The sequence below is a fragment of the Monomorium pharaonis genome, chromosome 1 (genome assembly GCF_013373865.1).
Source record: "Monomorium pharaonis isolate MP-MQ-018 chromosome 1, ASM1337386v2, whole genome shotgun sequence".
Lineage (NCBI taxonomy): Eukaryota > Metazoa > Arthropoda > Insecta > Hymenoptera > Formicidae > Monomorium > Monomorium pharaonis.
This window is the reverse complement of record NC_050467.1, coordinates 15715455-15733427: the sequence shown is the minus strand read 5'-3', so window position 1 is coordinate 15733427 and position 17973 is coordinate 15715455. Positions and strand designations below refer to the sequence as shown.

Sequence of the window (17973 nt, the reverse complement as noted above, 5' to 3'; positions counted from 1 at the left end):
GATTTAAATAATATCTGTTAAAGTTAATTTTGACAACATGTCTATTTTTAAAGTAATTTTGATAAAAAAAAATAAAAATCTACATTTTAAAAATTTCAGTTATTTAATAAAATATTTAATAAATTGGAATATTTTAGACGAGATTCATCTAATTTTGACCTATCATTTCCACATTTATCAATAAAGTGAGTTTCGTTATAAATTTTCAGTGCAGGGTTTGTGTATTTATGGCAAAATTACAAAAGTATCAAAGACTATGCAAGCTATATTTTTCCTCTAAAGCCATTTTATTTGTGCCAAATTGATTAAGTACGTATTATGGGACATTTATTACACCAATGCCGTTATATGGTTTGAATAAAAGCACAAAAACTATACCTAAAATATTACGTGTTGTAAAAAAATAATCTTAGGTCTAACAAAGTGTATAAAATCAAAGTTTACAAAAATTACTTACACCAATGTTAAAACTGGTGGAAAAAATGTAACCTCAATTTAACTTATATAAGTCGGCTCCCAACGTTGGTATAACTTAAATTTGATTCCCCAAATTAGTGCAAAAGAGAGTCTAAACGACGTAGCGAAAACGTTGGATACCAACGTTAAGTGTGTTTATCTTAATGTCGGACGGACGTCAAAATGTTGCTTGGAATGGCATTTTGACATCATTTTGACTAAGTACCCAGCTAGCCAGGCCTGTTAAAATCACATATCGTGAAAGCTTTACAGCAAGGATTGTTTCAATTTTGACAACAATTTTATGACAAGTAATTGTCTGTTGCTTTGTTTTCTAAAAGTTTCGAGCAAATTTACGGCAAAAGTTTTCATCACACGATGCTGCAAATAACAGAGAAAGACTTGTACATAAATATTACGTATAGAAATTACAAGATTTGTTCCGACACGATAAAATGCAAAATTTAAGCAAATAACAGAGCAAACCTTGCTACACGACATGACAATAAATTTATGGCAGAAACAGGACATCTTGTTAAGCACAGAATAACGGCAAATTAGTAGCAAGAACAAAATAAAACTTGCCGAGCATACTTTCGCAACAAAATTGCGACAAGGTGTGTCCGTAAACAGCTTAGTTTTTGTTGGCAAGGCTTGTCGCAAATAGTATGACGCACATTTTATGCAAATAACAGAGTTGCATTATCGGGTTTTAAACTTTATTTCTGACTTTTTATCTCAAGATGGCGCATTTCTCGTGAAAAAGATTTACCTACTGAATTAACATAAGGGGCTCGTCGAGAACAGAGAACCAAGTATGATTGCACCATTCACATTTGATATTGGACTAATCAGTCTAATATTTCAGTCTAATAATCATTTTTGTTGATCTAAATTTCGACAATATTTGTCCTGTTCTTGCCACAAATTTGCTATCATATTGTGCATAGCAAGGTTTGTCTCGTTTTTGCCACAAATTTGCTATCATGCTATGTACAGCAAGGTTTGCTCTATTCTTGCCACAAATTTGCTATCATATTGTGTATAGCAAGGTTTGCCTTGTTCTTGCTGCAAATTTGTTGTTATGCTTTACTAGCAAATTTTACCCTGTTATTTGCATTAAATATGCGTCATACTATTTACAACAAGCCTTGCCAGCAAAAGCTAAGCTTAATGCGGACACACCTTGTCGTAATTTTGTTGCAAAGGTTTGCTCGAGTTTGCGGCAAACTTCGCGCAAAGTTTGCGTCATTTTGCTAGCTGGGTAGTTTTCACTGGGTTTGTTGTTGAATATATATATATATACTATAACTTTTGCTACAAACAAAATTTTTTAATTTTCAAAAATTGAGAAGGGAAAGGAGGATTTCAAAAAACATAAAATTTTCGAAAAATTTTATTGCACAGTTTTAAAGTACATTAAAAACCATAAAAATTTTGTTTGGAATTTTTTTTATATTTCCTACTGTTTCGACGATATTTGCTTAGAAAAATAAAAACTGATTTTTCTTCAAGACGGTTTTCATCACTTCAACGGCCGTATGGGCACGTATAAGAAAATACGTGTCTCTTATTTTGACCTAGACTACAACATATTCTAAGCATATGAAAATCGGTGAGTAGCACTTAGGTAGTGTTACTTGTTAGAATTGCAGATTTTTCTTTATTTGTCTATACTTTAAAGTATAGACTATAGATTGTCCTTGTAAAATAGTACCTAAAACAAACAAAATCGAACAAAGATTTTTAAAAATTACACTAAAAATTAAAAAAAGTTAAAAAAGTAATTGTTATATAAACAAAAAAAGTTTTGTATAATTTTTAGGTACAATGTTTACAAAATGTAATTTTTTTTATTAAAAATAAGATTCAAGTCAATCGGTTGATTTATTCTTTATTCTAAAATTACTGTGGCAAAAAGGTCAAAGAATGTTTCGAGATAATTGAGTTTAAAGTTTAAAAATACAATTATTGTAATAAAACGGCATTGATTTTTGAATGAATGCATGATGTCCTGCTGAAGCTGAGGCTTTTTTTTATAGTCCTAAACCATTTTGAATAATGTAAATGCCGTTTTATTACACACACACACACACACACACACACACACACACACACACACACACACAATTGTATTTTTAAACTTTAAATCCATCTAAGCCTCTTAATGCTGTTAATTTTCAATGTGCGTGCGTACTTACGTGCGTGTGTGTAAAATAACGAATGTAGAATGAAAAAGCAGCTACCCAGATAGAATTTTACATTTAACTATTCTGATTTGTACTTTTTCATTACTTTTCCATTACTTTTTATCACTATCTTTATTAATAAGGTATTAAAGGTATACACTAGGAACAAAAAATGAGTACATTTTGATACCCTGTTAATAAAAATAGATTGGAAATAATGATATGAATCAAAGATGGCGTAAACTACAAATTTTCCGATAATAATTGAAATGCATTCTTTAAAACATTAATGTTAAAAAATAAAAATTTTTTATAAAATTTATGTGAATTACAATTTAATTGTAATTTTAACTGTGAAGATAAGTACCCTAGTTGAAATTTATACATAAATTTCTACAGTTTGATGGAATACTCGACTCGTTACTATCTATTATTATAGCTACTATTAATATTATCTGATTCTCTATATGTATATACAATACTGCATAGCAATTAACAAATAACAAATAAGTAGTTATGTTATTTGAACTATAATGTTTGTTTGCTAATTATTGTTTTTTTACTATTAAATAATTGAGTTTAGATGTTTTACAGTTTTTCTATAGAATAAAACTAGGAAAGATCTATTATATCTAGATTTTGTGTGTGTGTGTGTGTGTGTGTGTGTGTGTGTGTGTGTGTGTGTGTGTGTGTGTGTGTGTGTGAAATGATAGAGTCTAATCACTACACAAAAACCTATACAACCGTCCAAACTAATCGAAAACTGCTTCAAATTTTTATCAAAGTGTACTAAAAAATAATAATATAAATGATAATAAAAATGATAATATAAAAAATTAAAATAATTAAATGAGTGTAGTATAATAAGAGTTTTTTAAAGACTTATATTGTAAGTTTTAAAATTGTTTATATACAGGGTGCCGCGCCAAAATCCGGACAAAATTCAATTTGAATTTCCTGCTGTTTTGTATCACTTGTAATGGTCATTGGCGTCCAAATAGCTTGACGCATGTATTAAACAGTCATAATCTCGAAACAATCGCAATGTTGAAACCAAGTGCGGAGTATAACCGAAGAGCCGCAATTATCGAAAGTGTTCGCGTTGGGCGCTTAGCGACAGAAATTATTCGGTTCTATGGGTATTCGAGATCGAATGTGTGTGACGTCGTCGCGAAGTATAATGAGTCGGAGAAGTCCAACGAATGTTTTGCAACAGCGGCGAGGAAAACTCACTTAGAGAAGCGCGTTGTCAAAACGTCCGATTTTTGACGATCCAGGGCAGTCGATCCAAAAATTGTTATCGGTTGTCGGTGTGAGTGAAAAAACTATGCGTCGAATCGTCGAGGAGGACCTCCGCTACAAGTCTTCCACAATGAAAGTGAGACAGATGCTTTCCGAAGCTGCCAAGACAAAGTGAGTTGAACGCTGCAACCTGCTTTTGTGTTCCTTAAGAGACAATGCTGCCGAAAGCGTCATGTTTTTTTCTGACAAAAACAATTTTACTGTCGATGCGAAAATCAATCGAAGGAATGATCGATGGCTCGCCCATGACCCTGAAGATGGTCCCATTATTTCCAGAACAAAATTTCCGGCGAATTTTCACGTGCTAAGTGTTGTGTCCAGTGAGAGTGATGTCATGCCACCGCATTTCTTTAACAAAGGGGAAAATGTCACAAAAGAAGTTTATTTGCGTGTTCCGACAAATGTAGTAAAGCCGTGGATGAAAACTGTGTCGTCTGGAAAGCCGTATGTTTTCCAGCAGGACGGTACGTCCGCCCACATAAGTCATTTGGTTCAAAATTGGTTGTCGGACAACGTCGACATGTTCTGGTCTAAATAATTCTGGCCTCCCAACAGCCCAGATTTAAATCCTTTGGACTTCTATGTATGGAACGTGGTTGAAAGGGTCACCAACAAGATCAGACATCCAAACGTCGCATCATTGAGCCGCTATTGAAGCGGCATTCGCTGATATGGACCGTGACACATTAAAACAGACCTGCAAACGCTTCAGAACGAGAATGGAGGCGGTCATTCAAGCAGGGAGAGGATATATTGAGTAAATGTGTTCTTTATGACCTTACAAATAATTTACAAGGGGACCTTACGGGTCATGGAACACCGATTTTTTTTATACTTATAGGATTTGAAGATCAGTACCCGGACTTCAATTTCCTAAAGCAGTACGATGCGCTTCTCAAAAATACTCGAGAAAATCGATTTTGAAGATTTCCGATATCTGTAAGTACAGAAAATTTTAACCTATTGTCAGAGCCGCTCGTAGCCGAGCGCACAGAGCTCTAGTTTCGTAAGCGCGGAGTCGCTGGTTCGATTCTCGCTCTGGCCTCAATTTTTTTTTCATAAGTTAATAAAGTTTTTTTTTTAATCCTATATCTTAACATTTATCAAATTGAAATGCTAATTAATTATTAAATATTTATTCGTTATTTTTTAAATAAAAATTAAATTGGCTCATGTAATACTGACGAGTAATGTCAAATGTATTTATTATTAATATATTTTATAACATACATGAATTAATAACTCATAAAAATTAAACAACCATTTTTATATATATTATTTTTGTTTTTTATATTATTTTTGTATTTACTCGTAATCTCTTAAAAAGTATTTCATTTTCTTTAATGTTTTCCATTTTTTGTACCAAATTTTAATTTATTATAAATATTCGCATTTTCAATCAAGTAGTAATTAAAAATAAAAAATGTTAATTTTTATTTAAAAAATAACGAATAAATATTTAATAATTAATTAGCATTTCAATTTGATAAATGTTAAGATATAGGATTAAAAAAAAACTTTATTAACTTATGAAAAAAAAATTGAGGCCAGAGCGAGAATCAAACCAGCGACTCCGCGCTTACGAAACTAGAGCTCTGTGCGCTCGGCTACAAGCGGCTCTAACAATAGGTTAAAATTTTCTGTACTTACAGATATCGGAAATCTTCAAAATCGATTTTCTCGAGTATTTTTGAGAAGCGCATCGTACTGCTTTAGGAAATTGAAGTCCGGGTACTGATCTTCAAATCCTATAAGTATAAAAAAAATCGGTGATCCATGACCCGTAAGGTCCCCTTGTTAGTAAAGAAAAATTTGTAAATTTTTCCGTTTTTGCAATAAAAATCATGTTTGAAAAAAATCTTTAATTTGTCCGGATTTTAACGCCGCATCCTGTATATATATCAGGAATTAATTAAATATACAAGGTGATTCAAAATAACTATATGTCCTTGCATAGACGTATTCTTAGTAATATTCTGAGTCAATTTTTTCTTTCGCAAAAAATTATCTAAAGCTTAGATTTCTAGATATAATAAGAAATAGTTTACGTATCCTGAATCGGATACAAGAGGTAAGCAGGGGTGGCAACTCACCGCTGCTCGCGGGCATCACGAGCACTGCGAGGCGTCTGCTGCGCTCAATAATCGATAATCATCTCAATTCTCTTTAACGATGGTATTTAGTATTTTGAATCACCCTATATATATATAATTAATTCCTGATACCAATCAAATGATTTTTTTAAATTCATATTAAATATATATTTAATATTAATTTAAAAAAATTATTTTAAAATATGTAAGACAAGAATATTGAGAGTGCAAATAAGAGTCAAGTGCAGTTTTTGTAGCAGAACTAGTTATTTTATTATTCTGTTTTAATGATCATAATGTTTCAATTTAGTTTTGAGTCCTCTTCAAGATGAGTGTTTCACATCATGACAATTGAATAAATTTCACTTTGACAACTAAAATAAAAGCCAAATTTATTCAATTTTTATCAAGTCAAACACTCGCCTTGAAGATGACGCAAAAGTGAAACGTGATTACCAAGTAAAGTAAAAAATAATAAAGTAAAAAAAAACAAATTCTGCACTCCAAAAATCGCTACTAACTCGCATTTATCCTCCATTCACCATTCTTGTCTTAATTATCGAAAGTCCCAAAAATTGTTTTTGTTAATATCTAATGTTTTTTTAGCATTACAGGAAAATAAACAAAATAACAAAAACTACTTTTTAAGTAACGATGACGCGTTACTTTCTGAAATTTATAATGAGTAATCTTGTAACGACTTACATTTTATAAAAAGTAATAATAATGACGCTTATTTTTCTGAAATTATCCTGTAAAACTCTTTTTGGTATTACTTTGATTCTTGTTACGATGAATTATTTTTAATGGCAAACAACACAAAAATATTAATTATAATTATTTTAAACATATCAATAAGTTGTAAATTGCCTATAACGGTCAAACATCGGATCTTAGTGATGGATATAATTCTTTAATTGAATTTAATTTTCTTAGCTTTATTTTAAACTGCGCGCCGACAGGGTTCATCAGACTTAAGGCACAGTAACTAACAAGGAAACTTCGCGAACTCGAAAATTCTGATTTTAATAAAACTTGGCATAAATGTAGAGGGGGTAAATACATGAATTTAGAAATTTATCGTAGCTGCCCATAAACGGTTTAAAGGGGTGAAACCACCCTTCAAACATTCAGACATTTTTCGTTTTCTCGATATATCTCGTAAACTAAACAAAATATTAAAAAATGTTTTATACAAAAGTTTTACAATAAAAGTACTTCTATCTAACTACAGTAATTAAATAAAAAAAAAAATTTTTTTTAAACAATTGTTTTTTAATTTTTGAAAAAAAATTTTTTTTCAAAATTTTATTAATGTAGTTAGATAGAGCAGTGCTTGAGCCTAGTTGCCCTTTTCGAGCCGATTTCCGAACGCGCCGCCTCCTATGCCCCCACTACCGCGCGCGGCCTTGACGGCCGAGCCGCCGATCTCGCCCGTACGCTTTGTCTCAGGAGCAGCTCTGTATAAGAAATGGTGCCCTGCACCACAAAATTCATTAAAATTACTCTAAGTAAATAATTTTTGTTTTTATAAACAAAAAAGTACTAATTTTTTTATTTCTAATTTATTTTATATGTAGTATAACAATATGTAAAAACATAATATATAAATTAGAATTTTGACAATAGTTTAATTTTTACATCACCCGTGAGGTATTATTATTGATGCTTTTTTTAAGTGGTTTTCTCAGTAGGCCTAATCCACTAAAAGATGAAATATAATATATAGCTTGGCATTCTTCTAATTTTCCTGTCGTTTTTATATATCTTACAATATATAAAATTTTGTTTTCCTGCCAAGCTGTATATTATATTTCATCTTTTAGTGAATTAGGCCTACTGGGGAAACCACTTAAAAAAAAACGCATCAATAATAGTATCTCACGGATGATGTGGAAAACTATTGTCAAAATTCTAATTTACATATTATGTTTTTACATATTGTTATACTACATAAAATAAATTAGTAATAAAAAAGTTAGTACTTTTTTGTTTATAAAAACAAAAATTATTTACTTAAAGTAATTTTAATGAATTTTGTGCAGGGCACTATTTCTTATACAGAGCTGCTCCTGAGACAAAGCGTACGGGCGAGATCGGCGGCTCGGCCGTCAAAGCCGCGCGCGGTAGTGGGGGCATAGGAGGCGGCGCGTTCGGGAATCGGCTCGAAAAGGGCAACTAGGCTCAAGCACTGAGATAGAGATATTGTTACCATAAAACTTTTGTATGAAACATTTTTTGATATCTCCAATACTTTTCGAGATATACCGGAAAAAGCAAAAATCTGCTCTACACTATGCACTGAAAAAAGCATGAGAGAATGCAATAGCACCGCGACGGAGAGCGTTAAAAAATATTTAAAAAAAATTTTTTATTAAGGTTTATTTATGATATTGAATATAATATAAGATACTAAAAATGTAATAAAAAAATATTAAAAAATTAATAAGTAATGCATTATTTTTTAATTTGCATTTTCATTACCCTGATTCAAAGTATATTGTTGTTCAATGTATAATGCCACACTAAAATATGTTAATTTTGTATCTAGACATGGATATATCTCTATAACATCCACATACATGGATTTATCAATATAAGAAAAGATTTTGGACGCGATACTTTTCGACAGAGAGCGAAATAATGACTTAATTGACAAATCATATAGCCGATTTGGATTGGCAAATGTCGTCGATCTGCGTCGACTCTTTGGCATGTCACCGCTAATGGATCCGGACCAAGAAGTCTGGATATAAATATTTTATATTATATTATATTATTATATTACTATATTATATTAATATTATTTACTCTTTCTCTCTCACTCACATCAGCATGCATGCACGTGCGACATTATTATATTATATTATTACATATTATTATATTATACAAAATATTATTATTTTATATTACTTTATTTTATTATATTTTTAGTATCTTATATTATATTCAATATCATAAATAAACCTTAATAAAAAATTTCTTTACAATATTTTTTAACGCTCTCCGTCGCGGTGCTATCGCATTCTCTCATGCTTTTTTCAGTGCATAATGTAGAGCAGATTTTTGCTTTTTCCGATATATCTCGAAAAGTATTGGAGATATCAAAAAATGTTTTATACAAAAGTTTTATGGTAACAATATCTCTATCTAACTACATTAATAAAATTAAAAAAAAAATTTTTTTTTCAAAAATTAAAAAACAATTGTTTAAAAAAAAAAAATTTTTTAAATTTAATTACTGTAGTTAGATAGAAATACTTTTATTGTAAAACTTTTGTATAAAACATTTTTTAATATTTTGTTTAGTTTACGAGATATATCGAGAAAACGAAAAATGTCTCAATCTTTGAAGGGTGGTTTCACCCCTTTAAACTGTTTATGGGCAGCTACGATAAATTTATAAATTCATATATTTACTCCCTCTACATTTATGCCAAGTTTCATTAAAATCAAAATTTTCGAGTTCGCGAGGTTCCCTTGTAAGCTAAATATTAATGCTCAAGAGCATCTTAAAATTCCCCCTTCCCACCTTCCCTGAAAAACTAAATTAATTTATTGCGAAAAATAATACCTTAGTTGAGGTTCAAAACTGGATCTCTCGTCATTGCGTGCAAGCGTTCTAACCAATTTGACCAACGAGGCATATGGTATTATTCCTCGCAATAACCAGTATATCTTAAAACACAATTCTTTCAGGCGACGTGTAATAACAATTTAAGATGCTTTTGAGCATAGAAATTTAGCTTAGTTACTGTGTCTTAAGTCTGACGAACCTTGTGGGGGCGCAGTTTAAAATAAAGCTAAGAAAATTAAATTTAATAAAAAATTTAATTAAAAAATTTAATTATATCCATCACTAAGATCCGATATTTGACCATTAGAGGCGATTTATAACCTATTGTGTTTAACATATTACGTTCGGATTGAAGTAATGTATTAATATAATTATTTTGTTTCAGTATATTTCCGGAATGGCAACAGGAGGGCAAGTGAGTAACGTAAGCTATAGCAGCGTCAGTCAGAGCAGTGACGGAGGCATATGCGTGAGCGGAAGTAGTCTCCCCAGTACCGGTATGTGACGGCACACATCGGCCCGAACAGGGCCACGTCGAGAACGAGCAATTCGATTCCGTGATGCGTGAGTAAAAGCGTGATTTAAAGAAACTGAAAGAATTGTATCACGCAAACTTGGACTCATCGTGTTTGAAATGTTTGAAAAGAATTAAGAAGTCTTCAATAAAGGTTCCAATGTGCTCCAAGACTATAATTTATCACGAGATTCCTGCGACCAAGAGGAAAAATATTGTAAACGACATAAGTGACGACTTGACAAATGAAAATTGCAAAATATTCAAAAAGCGTACTTAACATCCATGTAACATGGATTCACTTTCATATCGATTAAAAGAAAGCGTTGGATTTTCGCTCGCATAAACAACATCGCATTGTTCGCCAATGTTGACATACATAGATTTCTTAAAGCAAATTCTTTCTCAAAAACTAATCATTGCACATTAATAAAAACGTGCTTAAATAACGCACTCGGCATGTAATATTTTTAAAACATTTTATTTGAAACATTACACTTTTACAGTAATATTACCAAAATATTTTACGATTATTTCTGCAATATTTCTGCAACGTTTCACTGTCCGAATTCATTTAAAAGTTGCCTCAACCTTGCTAAAAAGTTTCAGCAATATTTTAATAATATTTCTGAAACCTTTTTATATAAAATATTACATGTTTTATAAAATATTTTGGATACGTGTCCCGTTCAACACTTGCATCCACATTACAAAAATCTCTTATTTATAGCATTGGTTAACTTCTACAGTCGAAAGAACAGTCTAATTATCAGTAATCATCTAATTATCAATCTCCGTCGACGTTGCTTGACCTCGAAGATTATATACGAAACAATTTTGTGATAATCCATTAAACACTTTATGTTTATAAATATCTGTTGTAGATCAGTTCAATAGATGTCAGAAAGCTAAAACATCTATAATTAAAAAATATTTTTATAAATAAATATTAAGTTACAGTTATTATTGATTTTTACATATCCAAAATAACATGTGAAATAACTTATAAATATATCTGTTTTTACTCTGTTCTTGTGATAAAATTAGTTAAAATTGTCACATGATGAGACTACATAAAAAATTAAGTTTTAAATCGAAAAACACATTGCAATTATTTTTGAAACAGGTTATTACATTACATGTATATATCAAAAATATATGTAGAGGAACACTGAATTTGGAACAGTTTCCTAAATTGAAACTTTCTTATTTCTTGGAAACTAAACATTGCATCATACAAATACCGATAAAAATGTGGTCTGTTTAATTAAACAAACAGTTAATGTATTTTATACATTCGTATCTTTTTCTATATAAAATCTACTAAAAAACGAATTTATCAAAAGCGAGAGTTATGTGCACGATTCTATTTTTTAGGTAAGCCTAACGAAATAACATTGAGTCTGTAAGATTACATAATACATAATAAGATATATAAATTGTAAACAGCTTCTTCCGCTTTGTTCTTAGAAGCGCATAGCTAGTCCACCGCCTGTTTTGAATTTACGCGCGTTACACCTCTGTAGGTGACTGATCAATAGGGAGTGGCGTGGGTCTATTGTGCGTGCATTGGTGGAGCCTGAGTGGAGGGAGCAAGCGGGAGAAGCGGCACGCAGCACTTGCATCACGAGAGGCGAGTGCAAGATTGACAAGTCGCGTCCAGTTATTTTTGTATACGGTACGCTTATTATCTTGGAAAAATATAGTGATATACGCAGAAGCGATCATATCATTAGCCCGCAATTACCAAAGCATTCCGTCCTGTCCGTTTACAGTTCACCCTACTGAAAAAAATCACGTTACGCTTGCGTTACCACATTACTCGGGGAAAATTCAATACGTAAAAATGACAAGTCTGATGTTGTACCCCTCGTTGTGAGTACGATTTGGGATCGCTGCCAGAGATCTCGCGAAAAAGGTATTTGGTCACTTTACACCGTTAGTTGTATTGAACACTTTTATTCTTGTATTCAGTTACAGTGAATAGATCGCGACCCCGCAAGGCAGAGTGTCGCGTCTATGAGCTCGTTGTCCACGACCCCGCAAAGCAGAGTGTCATGTGTAGTCTTAGTTTGTCTACTTCGGATTGACCCGCTCCTCACCTTCTTTCGCCGGTTTATATATCCGATAATTCGGTAGTTGGATCGAAAGAAGGGGAGAATTGCGTGAGGGCGTAAATCGGTCAGTATTCCAAATTATTGCTTAGACAGCAAGTGCTGTCTAAGGAGCATTGCGCTAATTGTTGAACGGATTGCGCGAAACCTCGCGCGATGCGCTCGATGCTGACTGCAGCTGACCGACTTACGTCATCGTGTTACTGACACCTTATCGTTATGAGTGTGTCACTCATAACACTGAGCTTCTGTGAATGAATAGCGTAGAAAATTTACACCCTTTTTATATCTAACTCTTTTATTTTCAAAGATTCTGTGCAATGGCTTTCTCTTACGTTTCTTCCTTTTCACAGAGACATCTCGTTTGAGCGTCCCACTTGCCTTGATATCGATGCTCCTTGTCCTTAATGCCCCGATGAAATCTTTCTCCTGTTCTTCACTATTATCACTTAGATTTTCTGAGAAGTCAATATGAAAATCCAAGAAATGCAATTTAAGATTTATTAAGCAACCTAGTTTTCTATAGTTCTCCATCATTTCCGCTACATTTTCTTTGTAAATTTGACTTTTATGGTTTCCTAGAAAATTTTCTGTGACACCTTTGAAACTCAGCCATGCTGCTCTTTCGTCTTCATTCATTTTGGTAACAAAATTGTCGTCTTTCAACATTTTACTTATTTGAGGTCCATCGAAAATTCTTTCCCGTAATTTTGCATAAGAAATGTTGGGAAATTTTTCTTGTAAATACTAATAGCATTCACCCTTGTTATTCAGAGCTTTCACCCATTGTTCCATGAGTCCTAATTTGATATAAAGAGGTGGAAGAACTTTTGAAAGCTTAACTAACGGCTTATTTATGATGTTTTTAGATCCAAGTTGCAAAGACGTCCTTGTCGGCCATTCTTCATTTATGTAATGGTTCGTTCGATCTCTACTATCCCATTTATATAGTAAACACGGATTTTTTGTGTAACCTGATTGTTGACAATAATATGGTGGGAATTTTCAAATCTCCACAAACTTACCATCGATGTTCTGTGTATTTAATTTCTTCAAAAACTGTTTTCAGGTTTGTGTACTCTTCTTTTATCACTACCGAGTGCGCTACAGGAATGGAGGGATATACATTAATATTGTGCAGCAACACTGTTTTCAAGCTTCTCTTAGAAGAATCGATAAATATCCAGATAGCAAGGTGTCGTCCACTGGACATCAATAATTTGTCATTTGAGGTCGTGAACGTCATGTTACCAAATTAAGACGTAATAGTAACGTCATTTTTTGACCTATTAATTACGTCAGTCATTTATTCATCTTACAACATATTTCCGATGTCATATTCTTGACTAATTAATAACATCAGTTAATTGATCATTTTACAACGTATTAATAAGATTTTATTAGTGACTAATTACTGACGTATTAATTGTAATTTTCTGTAATAATACCCCTGCTCAAAAAGTACGATAGAAACTGATAGAAATTTGATAGAAATTTAATATGATTTTATCTGAATCTATCGTTTCTATCCGGCACTAGATTTCCTGCCAGAAAAGTTACAAAATTCTATCGTTCCTTATCGTATCTGAATTAAACGATTAAAATTTTATTTGAATACGACTACTTTTCTATATGATCTACTTAGTACTGAATATAAAATTTACGATTCAAAGTCTATAAGACTCTATATGAATTAATCTGAAATTGTTCCTATACGTTTCTATCAGATAAATTACAATTTCGGCGGACATAAAGTTCTATCGTTTTTTTATCGTATCTGAATTAAACGATTAAAACTTTATATGATTATCTTAATACGACTACTTTTGTTCACGACCGTGGCGTTTGCGGGAGCAAGGATGGCGTAAAGTGGCGGGAAAATAAAAGAAACTCAAGGACGTTAACACTTCACGTATAATTAAAATATAAAATTATAATAAAGCTCAACTCAATTGGAGACGCGCTCGCTGCACAATTCGCCCGAGCGAGAGTGGGCTTAGCGCCGGAATTTTCGCGGGCACGTGGATCTCGCGCGAGCACGCGGGATATGAGAAAAATGCAAGCGTACGAACTCGGAGAGCGACAGCGATCCGATCGCGATACTGACTCGATTTCTGGCTACAGGACGCGAAAAACACTCGCAAAACGCCCCGATAAAGCGGAGGCCCCCCTTTCCCGTGGATCGCTATCGCCCCTCCGATCGTGAAAGTGGCAAAGAAATGCCCATATAAGGTAATGTTATTGCCATAGGATTAGCGCCGTCGGTTTTCGCGCCGCAATCTTGTTTTGCGCGAAACAAAGCAAAGGCCTTTCGCTCGACGGAGAGAATCCGGTACGCTCGACCCTCAACAACTTTTCTATATGATCATCTACTTATCGTACTGAATATGTAATTTACGATTCAAGTTCTATAAGACTCTATATGAATTAATCTGAAATTGTTCCTATACGTTTCTATCAGATATATTACAATTTCGGCGGACATAAAGTTCTATCGTTCTTTATCATGTCTGAATTAAACGATTAAAACTTGTAACGTGATAGCCGCAGGCTGCTGTCCGTCACAAGGGTCTTAGTGGCCCTTACGCGTTAACATCACGCGTCCTCCCGCTCAGGAACGGATGCAAAAGCGTATTATCTCGTGTTTTTGTGTCTGTGAAGTCCCATATGTTGTCCGTTCATTGATCGTTAAGATTTTTGCGAGCGCTGCCCTGCAAATGCGGCACAGCGATCTATCTTGTAATTTTTGAACGTTTCGTCTCGTCGGAGAATCTTTCCGGAGGTCGCAGAGTAAGCGGACATCGAGAGAGTAACGGAGACCCTTTTTGAGCGGGGGTCCGCAGGTAATACCGCCTTTATCTTGCCTACAATTTCCATCTTGTGAGAATTTCGATACTGCCGCCGAATCACGCTTTCAGGATCCAGCAAAGGCGCGCGAGGCCGGCATCCCGACGGGGCGACTGCGATCCCGCATAAATTCTGGCGGAGATAGCAACAGCTTATAATCCGTGAACGCCCTCGTCAAGGAGGAGGTAACGCTCTGGTAGCGGAGGATGCGCCCGGCAAGGAGAGAAAAATCTGCCGCAGAAGAAAGCGCCAAAATTCTCGTGCACGGGGCCCAACAGTATCGACCACCGCGCTTGGATCGATCAGCCAGCGACGGCGTGCACGCCGTGCGTTCCGCGAAAATCGATTTCGGAAAACCGCAGCCAATAAAGGCCCGGCGTATCGGAGGCAAGGTGGGCACGACCGACCGTGGCGCGCGACGATTTTGGCGGATTGACGAACATGTCTGCAATTGCCGGGAGATTATTAACAACGCGTTTATTTTTGAAGGTACTTGTCAGTGTTTTTTTTTTATTCGCGATATTTCTAGCGTATACTAATAAAATATGTGTAGGCTTTCTCGCGCAATGTCAGCGGAACGAAGATTTTTATAAATCCATTTTTTGGTCCGACGAATCAACGTTCACACCAAACGGCGTTTTTAATTCCCGCAATAATGTATATTGGGCAGAAGAAAATCCTCACGTCGTTCGTCAAGGCGTGTTTCAATATAGATGGTCCACAAATGTATGGGCAGGAATGATCGCGAACCAAGTAGTAAGTGTTAATCGTATGTAAGTAATTTTCTTTTGCTGATAAATGCAAATATTTTTGTCAATAATTTTCAGATCGGTCCAGTGTTTCTCCCGCTGCGTCTAAATGGCGAAAATTATTTGGATTTTTTGGAAAATCAATTACCTGTGCTTCTTGAAGATATACTGCTACATATACGAGCACAGATGATTTTCCAACACGACGGAGCTCCTCCGCATTTTCGCCGAACAGTTCGCGATTTTTTGAACGCACGTTACCCCGATAAATGGATGGGTTGAGGTGGTCAAATCATCTGGCCATCACGATCGCCGGATCTAAACGTACTAGACTTTTTTCTATGGGGTTACGTAAAAAGTTTAGTCGAATATACGCGTAATGGCGCAGAACGAGAAATGCGTCAAGATATAATTGACGCTTTCAATACCAGAGATGGGCCATAGAGAATGGGATTACCAAATTAAAAATGCTCAAAACAATGAATAATTAAATGTGATTTAATTACACATTATTTTGAACATTTGTAATTAAACACCATTGAATTACTAATTTGTTTGAGCATTTGTAATGAATGTCCAAAGTAATTAAATTATACTATCGTAATGTAATTACATTTGTGTAATTTAATTATACATTTGTGTAATTTAATTACATTTGTGTAATTTAATTACATTTGTGTAATTTAATTACATTTTAATTTTTATTCGAATTGTGTTAATGACAAAGAGAACATGAGAGTGTACATACTGTACATATTGCAAGAATAATATATTGTGTATCTAGCGGAGAAAGCGACATTTTTTAGACGAGCGTGAAGTTTGCCTTCTGCTTGGGTGGCAATCATACGAGTCTGAAAAAAAAGCTTTCTCCCATGCACAAGATATTTTTCATAAGTGAGTACTTTCTACCCGCTACATCAACGTAGCATGAAAGGTCATTTTCGCCCTGCTCTACTGGCATCGGAAGTAGGGCTTTCCGTGGAGGTGTGAAAAACTTATTTTGTTCGCGTCGAACAAAGGTCAATTTTTGGCTTGTGTGTCTTTTAAGGTCGTTCGCGAGACGCGAGGCGCCCTCGTGTACAGTATACGACTTATAGTAATTGACATGTATGTAGAATGGATTTAGCGTTGCGAAATACAAACGCGCGCTTGCTGTTATATAAAAAGAGAGATGCTACACGTTCTATGAGGCGATTGCGGCGTTCAATGTTTTTTTCGGAGAATGTTTATCGCGCGGACGCCGTCGGTTCTCACGACTATTACAATTGACGCATAATTGTAAAAATAAATATATACAATTTAATAGAAAATTAATTGTATAATAAGAAAAATAAAAATTGACTAAGAGGCTTAAATATTTGTTCATAAACTATAGAATTAAGATGTTAATTCTTAATTGAAAATATAAATACAATAAAAAATTCTTAATTAAGAATAAAAAAACAATAAAAAATGTTAAAGTTTTTTTAGTTGATTGAGAAAATACAAATTTTAATTTTCAATTAAAAATACAGATTAGAGAATTTTAATGCTTGAATTTTTTTAATTAAACGTTAATTTAAATTAATGTTTTAATTTTTATTGAATATTTATATTACATTTTATACTTGTGTTGTATGCTGCAGAACAAGTTTCACAATTTTATTGCATTTAATTAAAAAAAATATTTTTTAATAAGTCAACGTATTTGTTTCTTTATTTTTGTAGACAACATTTTTAACTGTTTTAATTTTAAATTTTAATTCTTAATTTTAATTAGACATTTTTGAAACACATAAACATTAACTTGTTAACTTTTTTCCAAACTTTTAAAAATTTATGTAAAAGAAAAAATTATAAAAAAAAACAATTATTAAAAGAGATACGTTTTCACATAAACGATAATATTTCTTTGTTATTCCATACATGTAAATTTAATTTACAAATAAAATGTTAAATGTATTTTATAGTTAATTAAATAAATTATTTAATTAATTAACGCGCGCTTCGCTGTTATATAAGTTATTATTAATTTTTATAAGAATTAAAGATTAAAAAAACCTTTGTTTCTTCGATAATTTTACAAACTTCGATTACTTCACAAAATTAATGTTGGGTAAGTAATATATTTTTTTAACTATATTAAATTAAAC

The 17973-nt window shown here is 33.2% G+C and overlaps 1 protein-coding gene across 7 annotated transcripts in view; it reads left to right on the top strand.

Moving 5' to 3' along the window:
* LOC105832565 (dopamine receptor 2) overlaps positions 1–17126 on the top strand; it is a 285344-nt gene extending 268218 nt beyond the window's left edge. For 2 of the 7 annotated variants that reach the window (XM_036288180.1, XM_036288140.1), the window contains one exon: positions 10003–11078. In XM_036288180.1, coding sequence (XP_036144073.1) covers positions 10003–10036 — 34 coding nt within the window. In that variant the 3' untranslated portion in view covers positions 10037–11078. Of the gene's footprint in view, positions 1–10002; positions 11079–11657; positions 11810–11906; positions 12050–13114; positions 15582–15645; positions 15849–15919 lie in introns of those variants that run through there. The other 5 variants (XR_004963619.1, XR_004963618.1, XR_004963620.1 and 2 more) reach the window with 5 other exon arrangements.
* The last annotated feature ends 847 nt before the right edge of the window (positions 17127–17973 follow it).